Source organism: Gossypium raimondii, chromosome 11, assembly GCF_025698545.1.
Source record: "Gossypium raimondii isolate GPD5lz chromosome 11, ASM2569854v1, whole genome shotgun sequence".
Taxonomy (NCBI): Eukaryota; Viridiplantae; Streptophyta; class Magnoliopsida; order Malvales; family Malvaceae; genus Gossypium; species Gossypium raimondii.
Genome location: NC_068575.1, coordinates 15,695,199 through 15,710,222, shown reverse-complemented (window position 1 = coordinate 15,710,222; position 15,024 = coordinate 15,695,199). Strand labels below are relative to the sequence as shown.

At 32.1% G+C, this 15,024-nt stretch overlaps 1 protein-coding gene across 1 annotated transcript; it reads right to left on the bottom strand.

Annotated features, from left to right (window-relative positions):
- Window positions 1–9,145: 9,145 nt before the first annotated feature.
- LOC105804482 (uncharacterized) lies at window positions 9,146–14,812 on the bottom strand. The gene is made up of 4 exons (XM_052623342.1): window positions 11,383–14,812; window positions 10,854–11,029; window positions 10,441–10,771; window positions 9,146–9,667 (listed from the first exon to the last, which is right to left on the bottom strand). Exons 1-4 carry the CDS (start codon window positions 13,835–13,837, stop codon window positions 9,360–9,362), a joined length of 3,270 nt encoding a protein of 1,089 aa, XP_052479302.1. The 5' UTR covers window positions 13,838–14,812; the 3' UTR covers window positions 9,146–9,359.
- Window positions 14,813–15,024: the final 212 nt, after the last annotated feature.

The following is a 15,024-nucleotide window of genomic DNA, read 5'->3' as shown; positions in this document are numbered from 1 at the left end:
ACAGATATATATGGTAAAACCACCATATAAGACAGATCATTAAACTACCAACACTTCATTCGTTACATAGATATCCCACCCTAATGCACATGCTAAAACATAATACATACTCATATACAAAAAGATGAATCATGTTTTGCATATTAGAAACATACTAATAGAATTATCAAATTTATAGATCAGATGTAGAATTTATACTACAAACATGCTTTTAGAAGTTACATATACAATATTAGCATCACAGATTTCATATATCGAAATCATACATATCACATAATCGACTTTATGAAATAGCTAACCTCAAAAAGCACTTCAAACATGACCCTAACTAAAATTTTCTAAAAATGGGCCCACACGACCTACCTGACCCAGCTTGTATGGCCTACACGGCCTGACACACGACCATGTAGCTCACACGGTCTATCACATAGCCTGACACACAACTGTGTCGCTTACTCGGTTTGACACACGGCCTGTCACACGGTCTGTCACATAGCCTAACACACGGTCGTGTAACGTCAATAGTGTGGTTTCCGGCTTCGCGTCATTCACTGCTTTTACAAGAATGAGTCACGCACTTGGTCATTTTTCGATGCCATCACAATAGCAGCAATCCCAGCACCTAAAAATGACATTTTAAACGAACTAAATATCAAGGATATACTAATTCCTTATCACTAATTTGGTCACAAGCACTAAACGTAATAGAACATCAACAATGATTTGATTTGATTTTTTATCTTTGATCACACAAGAGACATCGTCGAACATAATAGAATATCCAGTAGCCATGAGTTGCCCTACACTCAACAGATTTTGTGACAAACTAGGAATGTAATAAACATCATATAGAAGTTTTACATTACCAAAATTGCTTTTGACTTCCACATTGCCCTTCCCTTCCACTTGAATCTTCTTGTTGTTCCAAGTGTTACATTTTGTTTGAAGGTCTCATCAATCTCCTTGAACAATGACTTTACGCTAATCATGTGATTCGAGCACCCACTGTCCAGAAACCAAATGTTGTTGTGACTCGTTGCATCTTTTTGATAAGCCATGAACAATTTGATCACCTCATCTTTTTGCTCTGTATAACTTGCTTGTTCTTGCCTTTGTCATTTCCAGCAATCTGCCTTCACATGCCCAAACCTTTTACAATAATAACATTGGATGGACCTTTTGTTATCTTGTTGTTGAGTTTGATTTTGGTGCTTATTACCCCGACCTCATCCTCTACTACAACCTTCTCTTCCTAGAGATCCAACTTTACCACACCATTTTTGTTCATTTCTCTTGGGTGATGCCTCCCCCTTTACATGAAAACCCTTTTCTTCAGTCTTCTTTTCTGACTTGTTCAAACTTGCCTCATGGGACTGCAATGATCCTATCAACTCATCAAATGTGAATGTTTTTAGGTCTTTAGACTCTTCAATGGCAGCCACTACATGATCAAACATAGGAGTAAGACTCCTTAGAACTTTGCTACAATTGTTTTGTCAGTAATTTTTTCTCTATAGGACTGCGCCTAGTTTAAAATTGTAGCAACTCTAGATAAAAAAAATCTTGCATTGACTCTTCACCTTTCATCTACAGAGTTTTAAAAACTCGATGAAGAGATTGAAGTTTTATCATGGTTACCTTAGAGAAGCATTGAAATGTTGTCTGCAAGATTCCCTAAGCTTTTGGCAATAGTTGCTGTAGCAATTTTTGAAAAAAATATTCTTATAAACAGCTTGTTGGATAAAGAATAATGCCTTCGAGTCATTCTTCTTATTTTCTTTCAATCTTGGCTCTTCATCTGATTCATCATAACCATTCTCAACTAAGTTCTAAAGATCCAAAAACTTGAACAAAGTCTTCATATTGATGCTCAAGAACTCATAACTTTCTCCATTTAAGACTAGAATTGATAATTGAGGTACATTCACTATATTGCAGTTACCCACCATTAGTTGCACTGTCAGTTACAAATAAACCTAGCTTTGATACGATATATGTTGGAAAAATTATCAATAACCAAGAAATAGTCACACAAGACTTTTAACAAACAGCTGCTAAACAAAGATAAGACTGCAATTGACTTGAATTTAACCCAAGTAACAAATTGAAAAAAAACTCAGAGTTGCACAAGAGAAAGTGAGGATTTGATTGACTTTGTTGTATTATTCACTACACTAATGAAACAAATGATAGGCCTATAAATAGGCTTTACACCATAACAAACTAACATAAAAAGTGTAACACTAATCTTAGCACGATCATAACAGAAAGTATATAATTAAGGGAAAAAAAAGCACAACTCAGTCAAAGCTAAGATTTAGGTAACTAATAATTGACTTTGTATCATTATCCGATAATATTCCCAACTAATAGCTATTTCATTGGAAGTTTGTCTTAAGTTATTGAATGTTTTTCCATTGAGTATGTTGACGAGACTTCACCAGCTTGAGAATTTGAGCCTATGGAATTGTGAATCATTAGAAGAAATAATATGTGAATCCTAATCTCAAGAAATTAACACTAGTGCTATGCTATCATTTTCTCCACAACTCTTTCAATAGGATATTATAATTACAATTGAATTTCCACGTCTAACATCCTTAACTCTCTTTGAATTGCCAAATCTAAAGAATATCTATCATAAGATGCAAAGCATAAATTGAACATCTTTGAAGAATATGGAAGTGCATGCATGTAACAAAGTGGAGATATTGTTTACTTCTTAAGAATCAAGTGGAAACACTAATCAACAACCCCTATTTTGGGTGAATCAAGTATCATCATCCTAGATAATTTCCAAACTATTTCTTTATTTATTTGTTTTTATTTTTTTATATGACTGTAAATGATTATGAAAAGATAAAAGAAATAATAGAAAGTGGGGATGATGATTATGGTCATGATGAAACTTGAATCTCTACCAGAGCTAGAAAGCTTTTGTGAATCAAGGAATTATGCCTTTAAATTCCTATCCTTACAAGATGTATATCTGAAAGATTGCCCAAATATTAAGATATTCTCTCAAGGAGACTCGATCACTCCAAGATTGCACAAAGTACAACTATTTTTTAGAGATGAATACTGGCAACCAAGTGAAGAATGTTGAGAAGGCAACCTTAATAGCACCATACAAAAATTTTTCAAAGAACAAGTACACATGCTTTTTCAAATGTCCTTATTATTTAGTATTTTGAAAATTTTCAATAAATGATAAACATTTATGTTGAGAATGTGCCTTAGACTTGTTGAATAATAGGTCTGTAAACCAAGTCTTTAGGAATTTTTAATTTTGTGGCATGATTTTAGGAGTAAGTTACGTGGTTGGATATAAGCAGGATATGTTTTCTATTACTTTTTTTAGCTATATAATATGAACAATACAATAAATTATAGTCTGCTTCCAATATATTTCTATTTCACATTTTCTGTGTTTCATTTTTTTTACTAAAATACCAGCATTGGTATCTGAGCTCTTATCTTAAGGGATTTATGAGTTGAGAGAAACATATAAGCTTTAGACATGGAAGCTGACACAATTTCGTTTTCTCATATTGTTCCACCAATTTTTTATGATGATAACTATCAAGCTTAGGCTATTAGAATGTCAATCTATCTTGATGTGATGGATCTTTGGGAAGTAATAGAAGAAGGCTATGATGTTTCATTATTGTTAGCAAATCCAACAATGAATCAATTAAAGACTCATAAAGAGAACAAGGAAGTCCAAAGCTAAAACATGTCTTTTCTTTGTTGTTTCAAGTAAAATATTTACAAGAATCAAGAATTTGGGGTCAGCAAAAAAAAATTGGAACTACCTCAAGAAAGAATACCAGGACAATGAAAGAACAAAAAATATGTAGGTGTTCAATTTGATCAGATTTTGAAATACTAAAAATGAAGGAGACAGAAACCATTAAAGACTATTCTAACAAGTTGGAAGGCATAGTAAACATGGTAAGATTGCTAGGTAAGGATTTTTCTGATGATCGAATAGTACAAAAAATTCTTGTCACTTTGCCTGAAAAGTATGAGTCTAAAATTTCTTCATTAGAAGAATCTAAGGATTTGTCAAGTATATCCTTGACAAAATTAGTGAATGCATTGCAGGCTCTAAAACAAAGGAGAAAGATGAGACAAAAAGCATTAGTAGAGGGTGCTTTTCAAGCAAAGTTTGAAGATTCAGGAGGCAAAAACAAGAAAATTAAATATAAGATCAGCAATAATAACAACAACAAGACATATACACCATGTCCACACTGTAAAAAGACAAATCACTTGCCAAAACAGTGTTAGTGGAGGCCTGATATCAAATGCAGAAAATCTGGCAGTATTGGGCACATAAAGTGGGTCTGTAAGTCTCAATAATAGGAAGAGGCAAAAGCATCTATTGAGCAACAACACGATGAGTTATTTTTTGTGGCGACACGTTTCTCTACAAGTAATAGCTCTAGTGATTCTTGGTTGATTGATAGCAACTACACAAATCACATGACCAATGACCAAACACTTTTTAAAGAACTTGATAAAACTATCATTTCCAAAATAAAAGTTGGAAATGGTGAGTTTATTCCAATTAAGGGAAAGGAACAGTGGCTATTGAAAGTTTAATAGGTTTGAAACACATAAGTGATGTTCTATACGCGTCTAACATTGACCAAAATCTTCTTAGTGTTGGGTAGTTGATTGAAAAAGGTTTCAAGGTCATATTTGAAAACAAATTGTGTTTGATCAAAGACTCAAAAGGCAGAGATGTATTCAAAGTAAAAATGAAAGAAAAAAGCTTTACTCTAAATCCAATGGAGGAGAAGCTAACAACAAAGTAATTGCTAGAGACTCCTCAATACTTTGATGACAACATAGATGATGTTCCAGTTTGTGACACAAGATCTTTATCTGAAATTTATAAAAGGTGTAATGTTGTTGTATTTGAGTCTGCTGAGTTTAAAGACACTGAGAAGGATGACAAGTGGATTGAAGCAATGAGAGAAGAGCAGTTTGATGAATTCCAAGTGAAGAGACAGGAAAAGAAAGTCTACATATTAAACAAGGCCTTATACATTCTTAAACAGGATCCTAAGGCCTGGTACAACAGGATTGATGAATATCATTTGAAAGAAAAATAGAAGATTGGTGAAATCCAAGTCGATTTTTTGCAAGACAGAAGATCAAATTGCACATATGTTAACCAAGGCTCTTCCAAAAGTTAGATTTAAAGTTCTAAAAAATAAATTAGGTTTTTGTAATTAGTAAGGCAATGAGGAGTGTTGAGAATGTGCCTTAGACTTGTTGAATAATAGGTTTGTAGACCAAATCTTTAGGAATTGATATATTTTCAGTTACTTTTTTTTAGCTATATAATCTAAACAATACAACAAATGATAGTGTACTTTCAATATATTTTTCTTTCACATTTTTGTGTTTCATATTTTTTTTACTAAAATACCAACAATTTCACTCTCGATTCTTTTCTCCAATCAAAACCAAAGAATTGGAATGAGAAGAAGGGTTTTTAAGGTTAATGGATATAGAAAGTAAGAGCATAATGAAGAGATATTTGTATTCCTTTTAAAGGAGGATGCTATTATATATTATTTAGAATCTAGACAAGTGACTAGTTATTTATGCAATATTAAATTGAGGTTTTTTTTACTAAGAGTGTACATGATAACATAATAAATTATATTTGATTCTTCTTTTCACCTGCTAAATATCAAACAAGTTCTTCAACCTCTAAAGAAACAATACATCATTATTGGTGACCAAAATAGAATAATGATAGAAGAATCTAAGAATTTTGAAGAAGATGGGAATGCTCCTTCAACTAGTTGAGCAAAAAGAAAGTGAAAATTCGATCCTTGAACTTCTAGTACCCAAGTAAGCATAAATTTATTTAATATATTATTTCTTTTCCCTTCTATGTCTAATATTATTATTGATGAATGACATGATAGAAGAATCTGAGAATTCTACAGAAGATTAAAGAAGTCCTTGCAATAAGTAAAGGAAATATGGAATACGTGGGAGAACAAGGTCTCTTGTTAATAGATAATGACAAGTAGATTTCAGGGAAAAAATAGAGATCTAGAGTAAGCCTAGAAAATGAGGTAATTAGTTTATCGGAGGCAACAAGAAGGTATGGGATTATCCATTTCTTTTGGTGATTAATTGACCGTCTCTATATGTTGATTTTGTGTGAAATGTTATTGATGATGTTTGTCTTTTATCTGGGTAGATGATTATTTTATGGGGATGTGTTGTTGCTTTCTTCTTTACATTTAGACTTTTTCTATTTTAATCCTTAATTTAGTTTTGTTCATATTTCTCTCTAAATTTAGTAGCTTTAACTACTTTGATATTGAATTCCAATTCTATTACTTTAATATTGAATTTGGATTTCGTTAAAATTTGATAATAAGGTACTATTTGTCACTTCATCTTCAATTTTTTCTAAATAATTTCTTTACAAATTTCAAATAATTATTAATATTTTAAGATTTTATATAAAAATTAAAATTTTAAGTTTTGATATGATAAAATTTTAAAATATCATATCATCATACTTTATAGAATCTAAAATTAATGTTGATTGAAAAAATTTAGAAAGGAAGTTGAAAATTTTTGATAAAGTTGACTTATCTCTTTTATGTTTTCAAGGTAGTGCTTTTTGTTATTTCCTTTTTTTTTTAAGTGATTTTTTATGGTTGAGATTGGATTGTGTCCCTTTATTGTATTTCATTTGAAGATGAGAGAACCTTATGAAGAAAATTGGTTTCCAAGTTTCATCTCAACCTTGGAGTTTCATCTGTTGGTTTTTTGGAATTGTGAGATGTTGTTCTTAGTTCAATGTATGAATTGAAGTTTGGTAGAGTTTGATTTTGTGAATATAAATATGAAGATTGATTTAGGGTTGCTTTTAATTTTTTGAGTATAATATTTTGATGTTAATTATTTTATTTTTGGTGTTATTATTAATTGTGTCAGTGTAAGAGTACAGTCTTATGGGAAGGAAGGTATACTTAGTGGTTTGCATTATGTATGTGCCTTTTCTTTTGGTGTGTGAAACATGTTACACGTGTTAGAAGGAAAGATTATGCTGTTGAACAAAAAAAATATTTCTACTCTTTTAATATACAGAAATGTTCTTTTGGCTAAGGAAAACAAAGTAAGCCTAAATTCATTTTAGTATATTGTTCTTCCCTTCTCTATCATGATATTAGTATTTTGTGTGAATTGGTTTATGTAGAATGCTAACGGTTAGTAATTGTTTATATTTGAAACTTTAAAGTTAATATTTATTACCTTTGATTTGTGAATTTTTTATTTTTTTTCTTTATATGAGTCAAGTTAAAATGTTTATAATAAAATTTTTGATAAATAATGTTTTCGTGGTTCAGGATGGATCGGGTCTTTGATCTTTTAGTGGTGATAAAGCTAGTGGAAGTAATGATCAAGATGAAGATGGAGATAATTGGAATGTTAATAAAAATAATTAAATTTGTTTCATTTGAGTTTGAACTTTGGATTACGTGATTGAGTTTGTATTATACGTTTTTATGTGTTCGGCCTTTGGATTATAAATTTGAATGCTTTTAATGTTTGAATTATTGGTCGGAATGTTTTAATGTTTTAGAATTATTATAACTTACGTTGGACCAATAATGGATTTTAGGGTTTGAATAATGTAATAAACTTTGTTGATGTTTCAAATTTTAAATTGATTTTATAATATATAATTACTTTTTATGATTATTTAAATGTGTTTATAAAACTTTTACAATTTTTCTATTCTTAGGATGCTTTCTTTTTAATTTTTGTGATATGTGTTATTATTATTTGAAGTAACAGAGAGGAACTTACTTATTGAAAGAAAAATGAAAGGAGTTTTCTAGAATAAAGAGCACAAAATGAAAAAGAAAAATAACACTTTATTTTTTAATATAATGATCATTGATTGGGCTTTAGGCCTAATTTTTGTTATTTATTGGGGCTTGATTTAGGCTCATTACCGTGTTTAAATACAAATTAAAGTTAAATTTTATTCATATAATAAATGATTTCTTAAATTAGAGTTTATATTAATTATCTATAATATTAATTCTTAAATTACCGTTTAAAAACTTTTCTATTTTAATAAAATATCTTTTATTTTTCATCATAATATTAAATTCACATTTCAAAGTAATTATAATATTTAGTGTAGAATTATTAATTAGTTTAAAAGTTGAAATAAAATAAAAGTTACGATAATTAAAAATAATTATAATTTAAAAAGTTATGAAATTTACATATTCAAAAATAATTAGAATTTAAATTATACTTATGCTAATTTTAAAATAATATTATTACTTGAATATAATTCTAAGCATAAAATAAGAGAAAAAAAGTTGTATAAGTATAATTATAATTTACAATTATTAGTTTAAAATATGTTAACGTAAGCAACAGTGTAAAATAGAGTTGTTAGTTGTTACCGAATAGAATTATAAGTATCTTAATTTATCACTTGATCAATATGTTAATTAGTTATTATTTTGAATACTATTTAATTTGCATTAATTACCTAAAGTAAAACTATATTAGGTTGAATATGTTAGAAATACTTTAGAACTTTAAATTTTTTATGATTCTTAAAATGCTAGCACATTAAAATTCATCAATTCAAAATGCTACCCTTTGTAATTACTTGTTTGGATAAATAATTGATTTAATAAAAATTAGGTTATTGAAATTTTACAAATTAAAAATAATTATATTAAAATAAACGGTTTAAGAAGTATTCAATATATAGATATCATTATATTTATAAAAAAATATAAATATTAATGAAGAATTTTGAAAACTCACTTTTTAGGGTTGAATTTGAAAATGAAATTAAGTTTATGAAATCACCTCTTGAATGTTTAAAATACATTAAAACATGTTAAATGTTTAAATTACAAGAGAAGAGCAAAACCCTAAATAATATTACTACTAGTGCAACTTGAACCCTAATCATATCTAGGACAATGAACACATTAACCATCAAATTAACACAACATTCATTATATTTAAAATTTTATTATTAGATGAGAGTGCACATTGATGGATGTAATTCTAGAATAAATGTATAAGGTGAAGAATTAGAGTAATAACTGTAAGGGTCATATTAAATATAACAAACTACAGAAATTTCAACTTTTACAAGGGAAATAACTACAATTTTAGTATCTACAATATAGTACCATATATTAAATTGAAAAGCAACAACATTCAAGTATCTTTTGTTTCGGTTAGTTCACTATATAGACAAATTGAGCCAAGGGTCGTTAATTAGAGCCACTAAAAGGCATTGGTCAGCTTGGTCTACTGCATTCACTAAGCTAACTACCAACTTCATCACCATGCCTTGCAAGAGCTTCCCAAGAATAATATTCTGTAACAGGATAAGGGTTAGGGTTTGAATGCGTTTGAGATAAAGCTGTTCCAGGACACTTAAGTTCATTCTCCTGTTGTTTGGGTGCAGAAATAGTAGCAGGAGCTGTTGAGGAAGCGGCTGGGAGAACTAGGGAAGGAACAGCAGGGGCACCAGTGGTCGCATTGTGTTTTTTCTCACTATCTTGCTGTTGCAATGGTCTACAATTTGGTTCCTCCATCTGCTCTCCAAGGGGACAAGGTGGCACCTTTTCGTCTGTAATGTATAATAGAAAACTTCCATCAACTAACAAGAATCAAACTTTTTCTACTAAACTTAGGAATGAACACCTTACTGAAGGTTGCCTCGATTCTACTAAATTGCACCATTTATCAGCACTAATTAACTTTTGTATAGTTATGACTTAATTTACAGAGCATTCAATTCAATGGAGTTACTACACATGTATTAGACGTCTAAAGGAAGTAATGGTTATGAAAACCGAAAATAAGAGACCTTAATCGGTAAGGGAGATTCATCTATAAGCATACAGAAAAGGCATACGAAAACTGATGGCAACATAATTTGTCATAACACTGTTCAAGGTAACTATCGATGAAGCCCATTCAAAAGAAAGCACACCTTCCTCCACTCAAAAGCAACTGACAAGATTTAGAACAGGAAAGATGCAACTAGAACGAACTGTTAGTATTAGAAACAATCATCAATGACTAACGTAGTCGACTGGAATAAATGTCTGGAAGTCAAAATATGCTCTTTATAGTTGAAACCACTATGTTAACGATTATCAGTAAACTTGGGACTAATATCTATTCCTCAGTCAAGATGAGAAATGGATGAAATCAAGGGCTTAATGAACAATAGCCTACAAATGTCATATTATAGTGAACAAATTGTAATTTTTCAGTATTAACAACAACCACTATGTGCAGTAAACAAAAATACTTGCATTATAAAGAATGACAATAACTAGGTAGGAACCTTACAAAGAAATGGAGTGTGCAGCAACCATTATAAAGAATGCTTACCTTGTTTTAAACCTTTTAGATGCTTAGAATCCATTTTAGTGGCTGTGGCACCGAGAGGGGCATCTCCAACAATTTGTGTTTCCATGAACTCTCGTGGCCGCTTAATACCACCATGCTGCTGTGATGGGGTGTCAGTCTCACGAGCCGTGCAAAGGACAGGGTTAGCTTTTGGGGAGGTAAGACTGCTGCTTTTATTTTCTTTTTCAAGAGAGATGATTAAATCCTTAAGGTTCTTAAGGTTATAAGGTCGGTACTCCTCTTCAAGCTTATGATCTTCAATGCATTTGACAACAGCCCTCAGATCAGCCAATCTTTTGATGTCTGCCTCATTCTGTTAATTTACATAGCTTACATGGCTTAATGTCAAGTGACATAGTAGGCATTTAAATAGAAAGAGAGGAAGGTAAACAAACCCGTGCTTCAGGTGTTTTATTCCCATTCCTAAATATTCTTTTAGCTTCAATCTTAGAATGATTGATAAAATCTTTCAACACAGGTACCGGTGGGAACTCATTAACCTGTTCAAAAGCATAAATAAATCTAATTGCCTCCATATGCTGCTTCTTTTCAACAAGCTTCCTTATGAAACCTGTCAAATAAGCCATCCAAGTTATAACTCCTATCAGACCTCCCCGTATAAAAAAAAAAAAACTATATAACTCCAAACTACATTTCATTTTAGGAGCAAGGCCATAGATTTATCGAGAATGAAACAAAAGAGTGATCAGTATTTTTCATTTTATCTTGAAAAATCAACTCATTTATGCATATCTCTGGTTCTCTTGTTTTGATTACAAGAACAAAATCAATAATGGACCATCATGATAAAAGTTGTTAATACGCGAAAGGAGATAGAGCAATTGCATGTTATCTATAAAAGAAAAGTTATATTATTAGATATGCATGTAAATCAGAGAAGGTAAAACAGTTTTATAAACTTACCCTTGATCTTATCTCCCAAACCAAGAACCTTGAATAATTCAGGAGCATGAATATGTTGAGCAGCAAACACCAGAAAGTTGACAAGCTCATCAGCATCAAAAGCATTTGCCAATTGGAAAGAGGCTAAAAGCCGCAGAAAACCCAAAACCTCCAATTCATGGCCAGGTTCAACTCTCATTTTTGTTATCCAATCAAAGGCAAGCTTCATAGCTTCTTTTCTAACATTAGGCTTAATTTCAGGTGAAAGTTTCATCAATTGCTCTAACAAGAGAATGCAACTTCTTCTGGCAACATCCCCTTCAAACTCTCTATCTCCCTTACTCAAATGTGGAGGGTAAAACCCTTCCATTGCATCCAAGACAAGCTTTGCAGGGTCTCCTGAAAGTTGAAGAGCCATAGCAACTTCAGTACCTATTGAACCGTGCTCTTTCCAGCGCCCATTTAGGAACATTTGCAAATCCTTTCCATCCATATGTATGCAAAATCGAAGATGTGCTGGTGAAGAATGATCCATGGAACATTTAATCGACAAACTACCTGCAGCTTCGTTTTTCACTTGAGGATGCATGGCAGAAGCAAGACTCTTCCTTTCAAGTTCTTTAGACCATTCTGCAAGTTTCTTCTCCTTTGAATGAAGATCTTTGAACTGCTGCTCACACTTTTTAACAATGAACTCAAGATCGCTGGACTGTTGCTCATACTTTCTCCTATGTTCTGCAGATAATTCTTCAATCTCCTTCTTTCTCAGTTCGACTTTTCTCAAACATTCATCATAATGCTTCTCTTTTGCTTTGAGCTCCCGATAAAGTACCTCAAGGCATTTTTCTTTCAACTCAAACTCTTTATAGTGACATTTTTCTTTTAACTCAAAATCTTTAGAACACTGCTCAAAATGCCTCTCTTTCAACCCAAGTTGTTCCTCTTTGGCCTCAATCTGTTCAAACTGATCATTAACCAATTTCTCCTTAAGCTCCAGCTCCATAAACCTCTGATCATATTGCTTAACCTTACATTCAAGATCTTCGAATTGTAATTTATATTTTCTCGCCAGTTCCTCAGATGATTCTTCTATTCTCTTCTCTCTCAAATTGATTTCTCTCAAACACTCTTCATTATGTTTCTGTTTTGCATCCAGATCTTGGCGACCCTTTTCAAGAGATGTCTCCTTCATTGTATAATCTGTAGAACGCTGCTCAAAATGATCCAATTTCCATCTAAATTTCTCTTCTTTCTCCTCAAGATCCTCAAACCGGGTTGTTACTGATTCTTCCATTAACTTCAGCTCTCTGAATCTCTCCTCACATTGCTCAGACTTTAATTTTAGATCTTTAATACCATTCTGAAGACAATTCTCTGACAACTCAACAACCCTACATCGCTGCCCAAGATCCCTCTCTCTCAGCTCAAATTCCTCCTCTTTCCTTTTAATTTCTTCCAACTGTTTTTGCACCCATTTCTCTGTCACTTCAAGCCTCTTATATTTCTGCTCATACAGTTTTACATTAACTTCAAGATCTCTACAACGTTCTTTGAAAGCCTTCTCTTCCCTCTCAAACTCCATATAACGCTTCACAAAACTCTTCTCTTTCAACTCAAATTGTACTTCTTTCAACTCATACTCGCTCAAGCACTTCTCCAAATATTTCTCTTTCACCCCAACTTCCTCCAACTTATCTTTTACTGATTTCTCCATCAACTTAAACTCTTCACATTGCCGCTCACATTGTTTTACACTAACTTCAAGATCTCTGCGACGTTCTTCCAAAGCCTTTTCTTCCAACTCAAACTCCATACACCGCTTCTCAAAACTCTTCTCTTTCAACCCAAATTGTTGTTCTCTCAACACAAAATCACTCAAGCGATTCTCCAAATCATTCTCTTTTAACCCAATTTCCCCCAACTTATCATTTACCACTTTCTCCATCAACTTAAACTCTTTACATTGCTGCTCACATTGTTCTACACTAAATTGGAGATCTTTACGACTGCGTTCAAGATCCTTCTTCTCTAACTCAAAATCCCTACAACACTTGTCAAAAGCCTTCTCCTTTAACACAAACTCCCCCTGTTTCTCTTCAAGTTCCTTCTGCTCTAACTCGACTTCTCTTAACCTTTCTTCGCAATACTTCTTTCCCAACTCCAAATCCCTAAATTGCCTCCCCAATTCCTCCTCTTTAACCTTAAGCGTTTCAAACTGCTCTTTAACCGAACTCTCCCTTCTTTGAATCTCCTTTTCGAGTTTCTTAGCACGTTCCTCCATTTCTTCTTCTTTCGAAATCACTTCCTTGAGTCGTTCTTCGATAGAACTCTGAGCGGAATCCAAAACTTTCTCCATATCTTTCCATTGAATATTAAGTAAAAGAATGGAAGATGCGCGTTGTTGAATCTCGTCCATAGTTCGTCGTAGATTGGCTTTGTTCAGCTCAATGAGTTCTAAATCAGTTAACTTCTCCATCAAGTAACTCAAACCAAATATTCAAAACTTGAAAACTCAATGCATGTAGCAACCTAAGACCTAAACTTGCAAAAGGAAAGAAAATTAAAAATTAAAAATTAGAAATTAAAAATTAATTTTTTTTTAAAAAAAACCTGCTTTTGCCTTTAAGGGAGACGGAGACGGAGACAGAGATGAGAGAGAAATTAGGGGTTAACAGTGAAATAATTAGGGAAAACTTCATAGCAGTAGTTATCCACTTTCAAAACATATATTTACGGCAGTAATATCCAAAAGTCTACAGTGGCTTGAGATGTCAGCCAATTATGCCCATTTAAAGGCTATTTTACTAAAATAATCCAAAAGAATAAAATATTTACAGCAATAACCCAAGTACAAAAACATTAACCTAAATGTTAGGGGATTTTAGACACCTCATGGTCGATACTGATGTCCTCAATCCCCAAAAAATCACCTGATGATGAAGCTTTTGTTCTTGAAATTTCCTTTTCCCCATTCGTAGTATTAATTGAATTGTAACTCTTACTATCATTATTATTACTAAGCATATTAGAAATGGGATCATTGAACAATTTGCCTTGATAATCATTATTATATTGTAGTTTCCTTTCTATCTGATCTTTTAAAGATACACCCCCATTGAGTTTCGTTGGAGTGTCCAATGTAATCTCATCGAATAATTACTTTTCATTCTTCCCAAGCGACTTCGCCGCTTGCTGGTAGATCTGAACCGATCATCACATAATGCAAGTTACGAGTTACAACTACTCTAAATCAAACCTATATTTTTTTTGATTAAAAATGAAATTGGGGGGGGGGGGGGAGAGCAATGAAATAAAACCAAATAATTTTTTTTTTTCAAAATGGACACTAAAAATGAAATTAAGAAAAAGAACTATGAAAAGGAAGGAAAAACTTGCCTGTTGAAGGAGAGTTTCGTCGACTTTGAGCTTGGAGGAGATCCAATTTGTCATATAAAACTTGTTCCTTTTTCTTAAAATTAGGTTAGCATAACCCCCTTTTTGGAGTAGGGAAGGAGGTGAAGCGGAGTAAATGCTAAAGTAACAAAAATATATTTTTTAAATCAAAAAGTGGTGTCGGTCAGCGTAAAGCCAAAATAAAAAACCTTTCTTTAAAAATAACAAAAATTGTGCCGACCACCACTAAACCAAAACCATTTTTTTAAT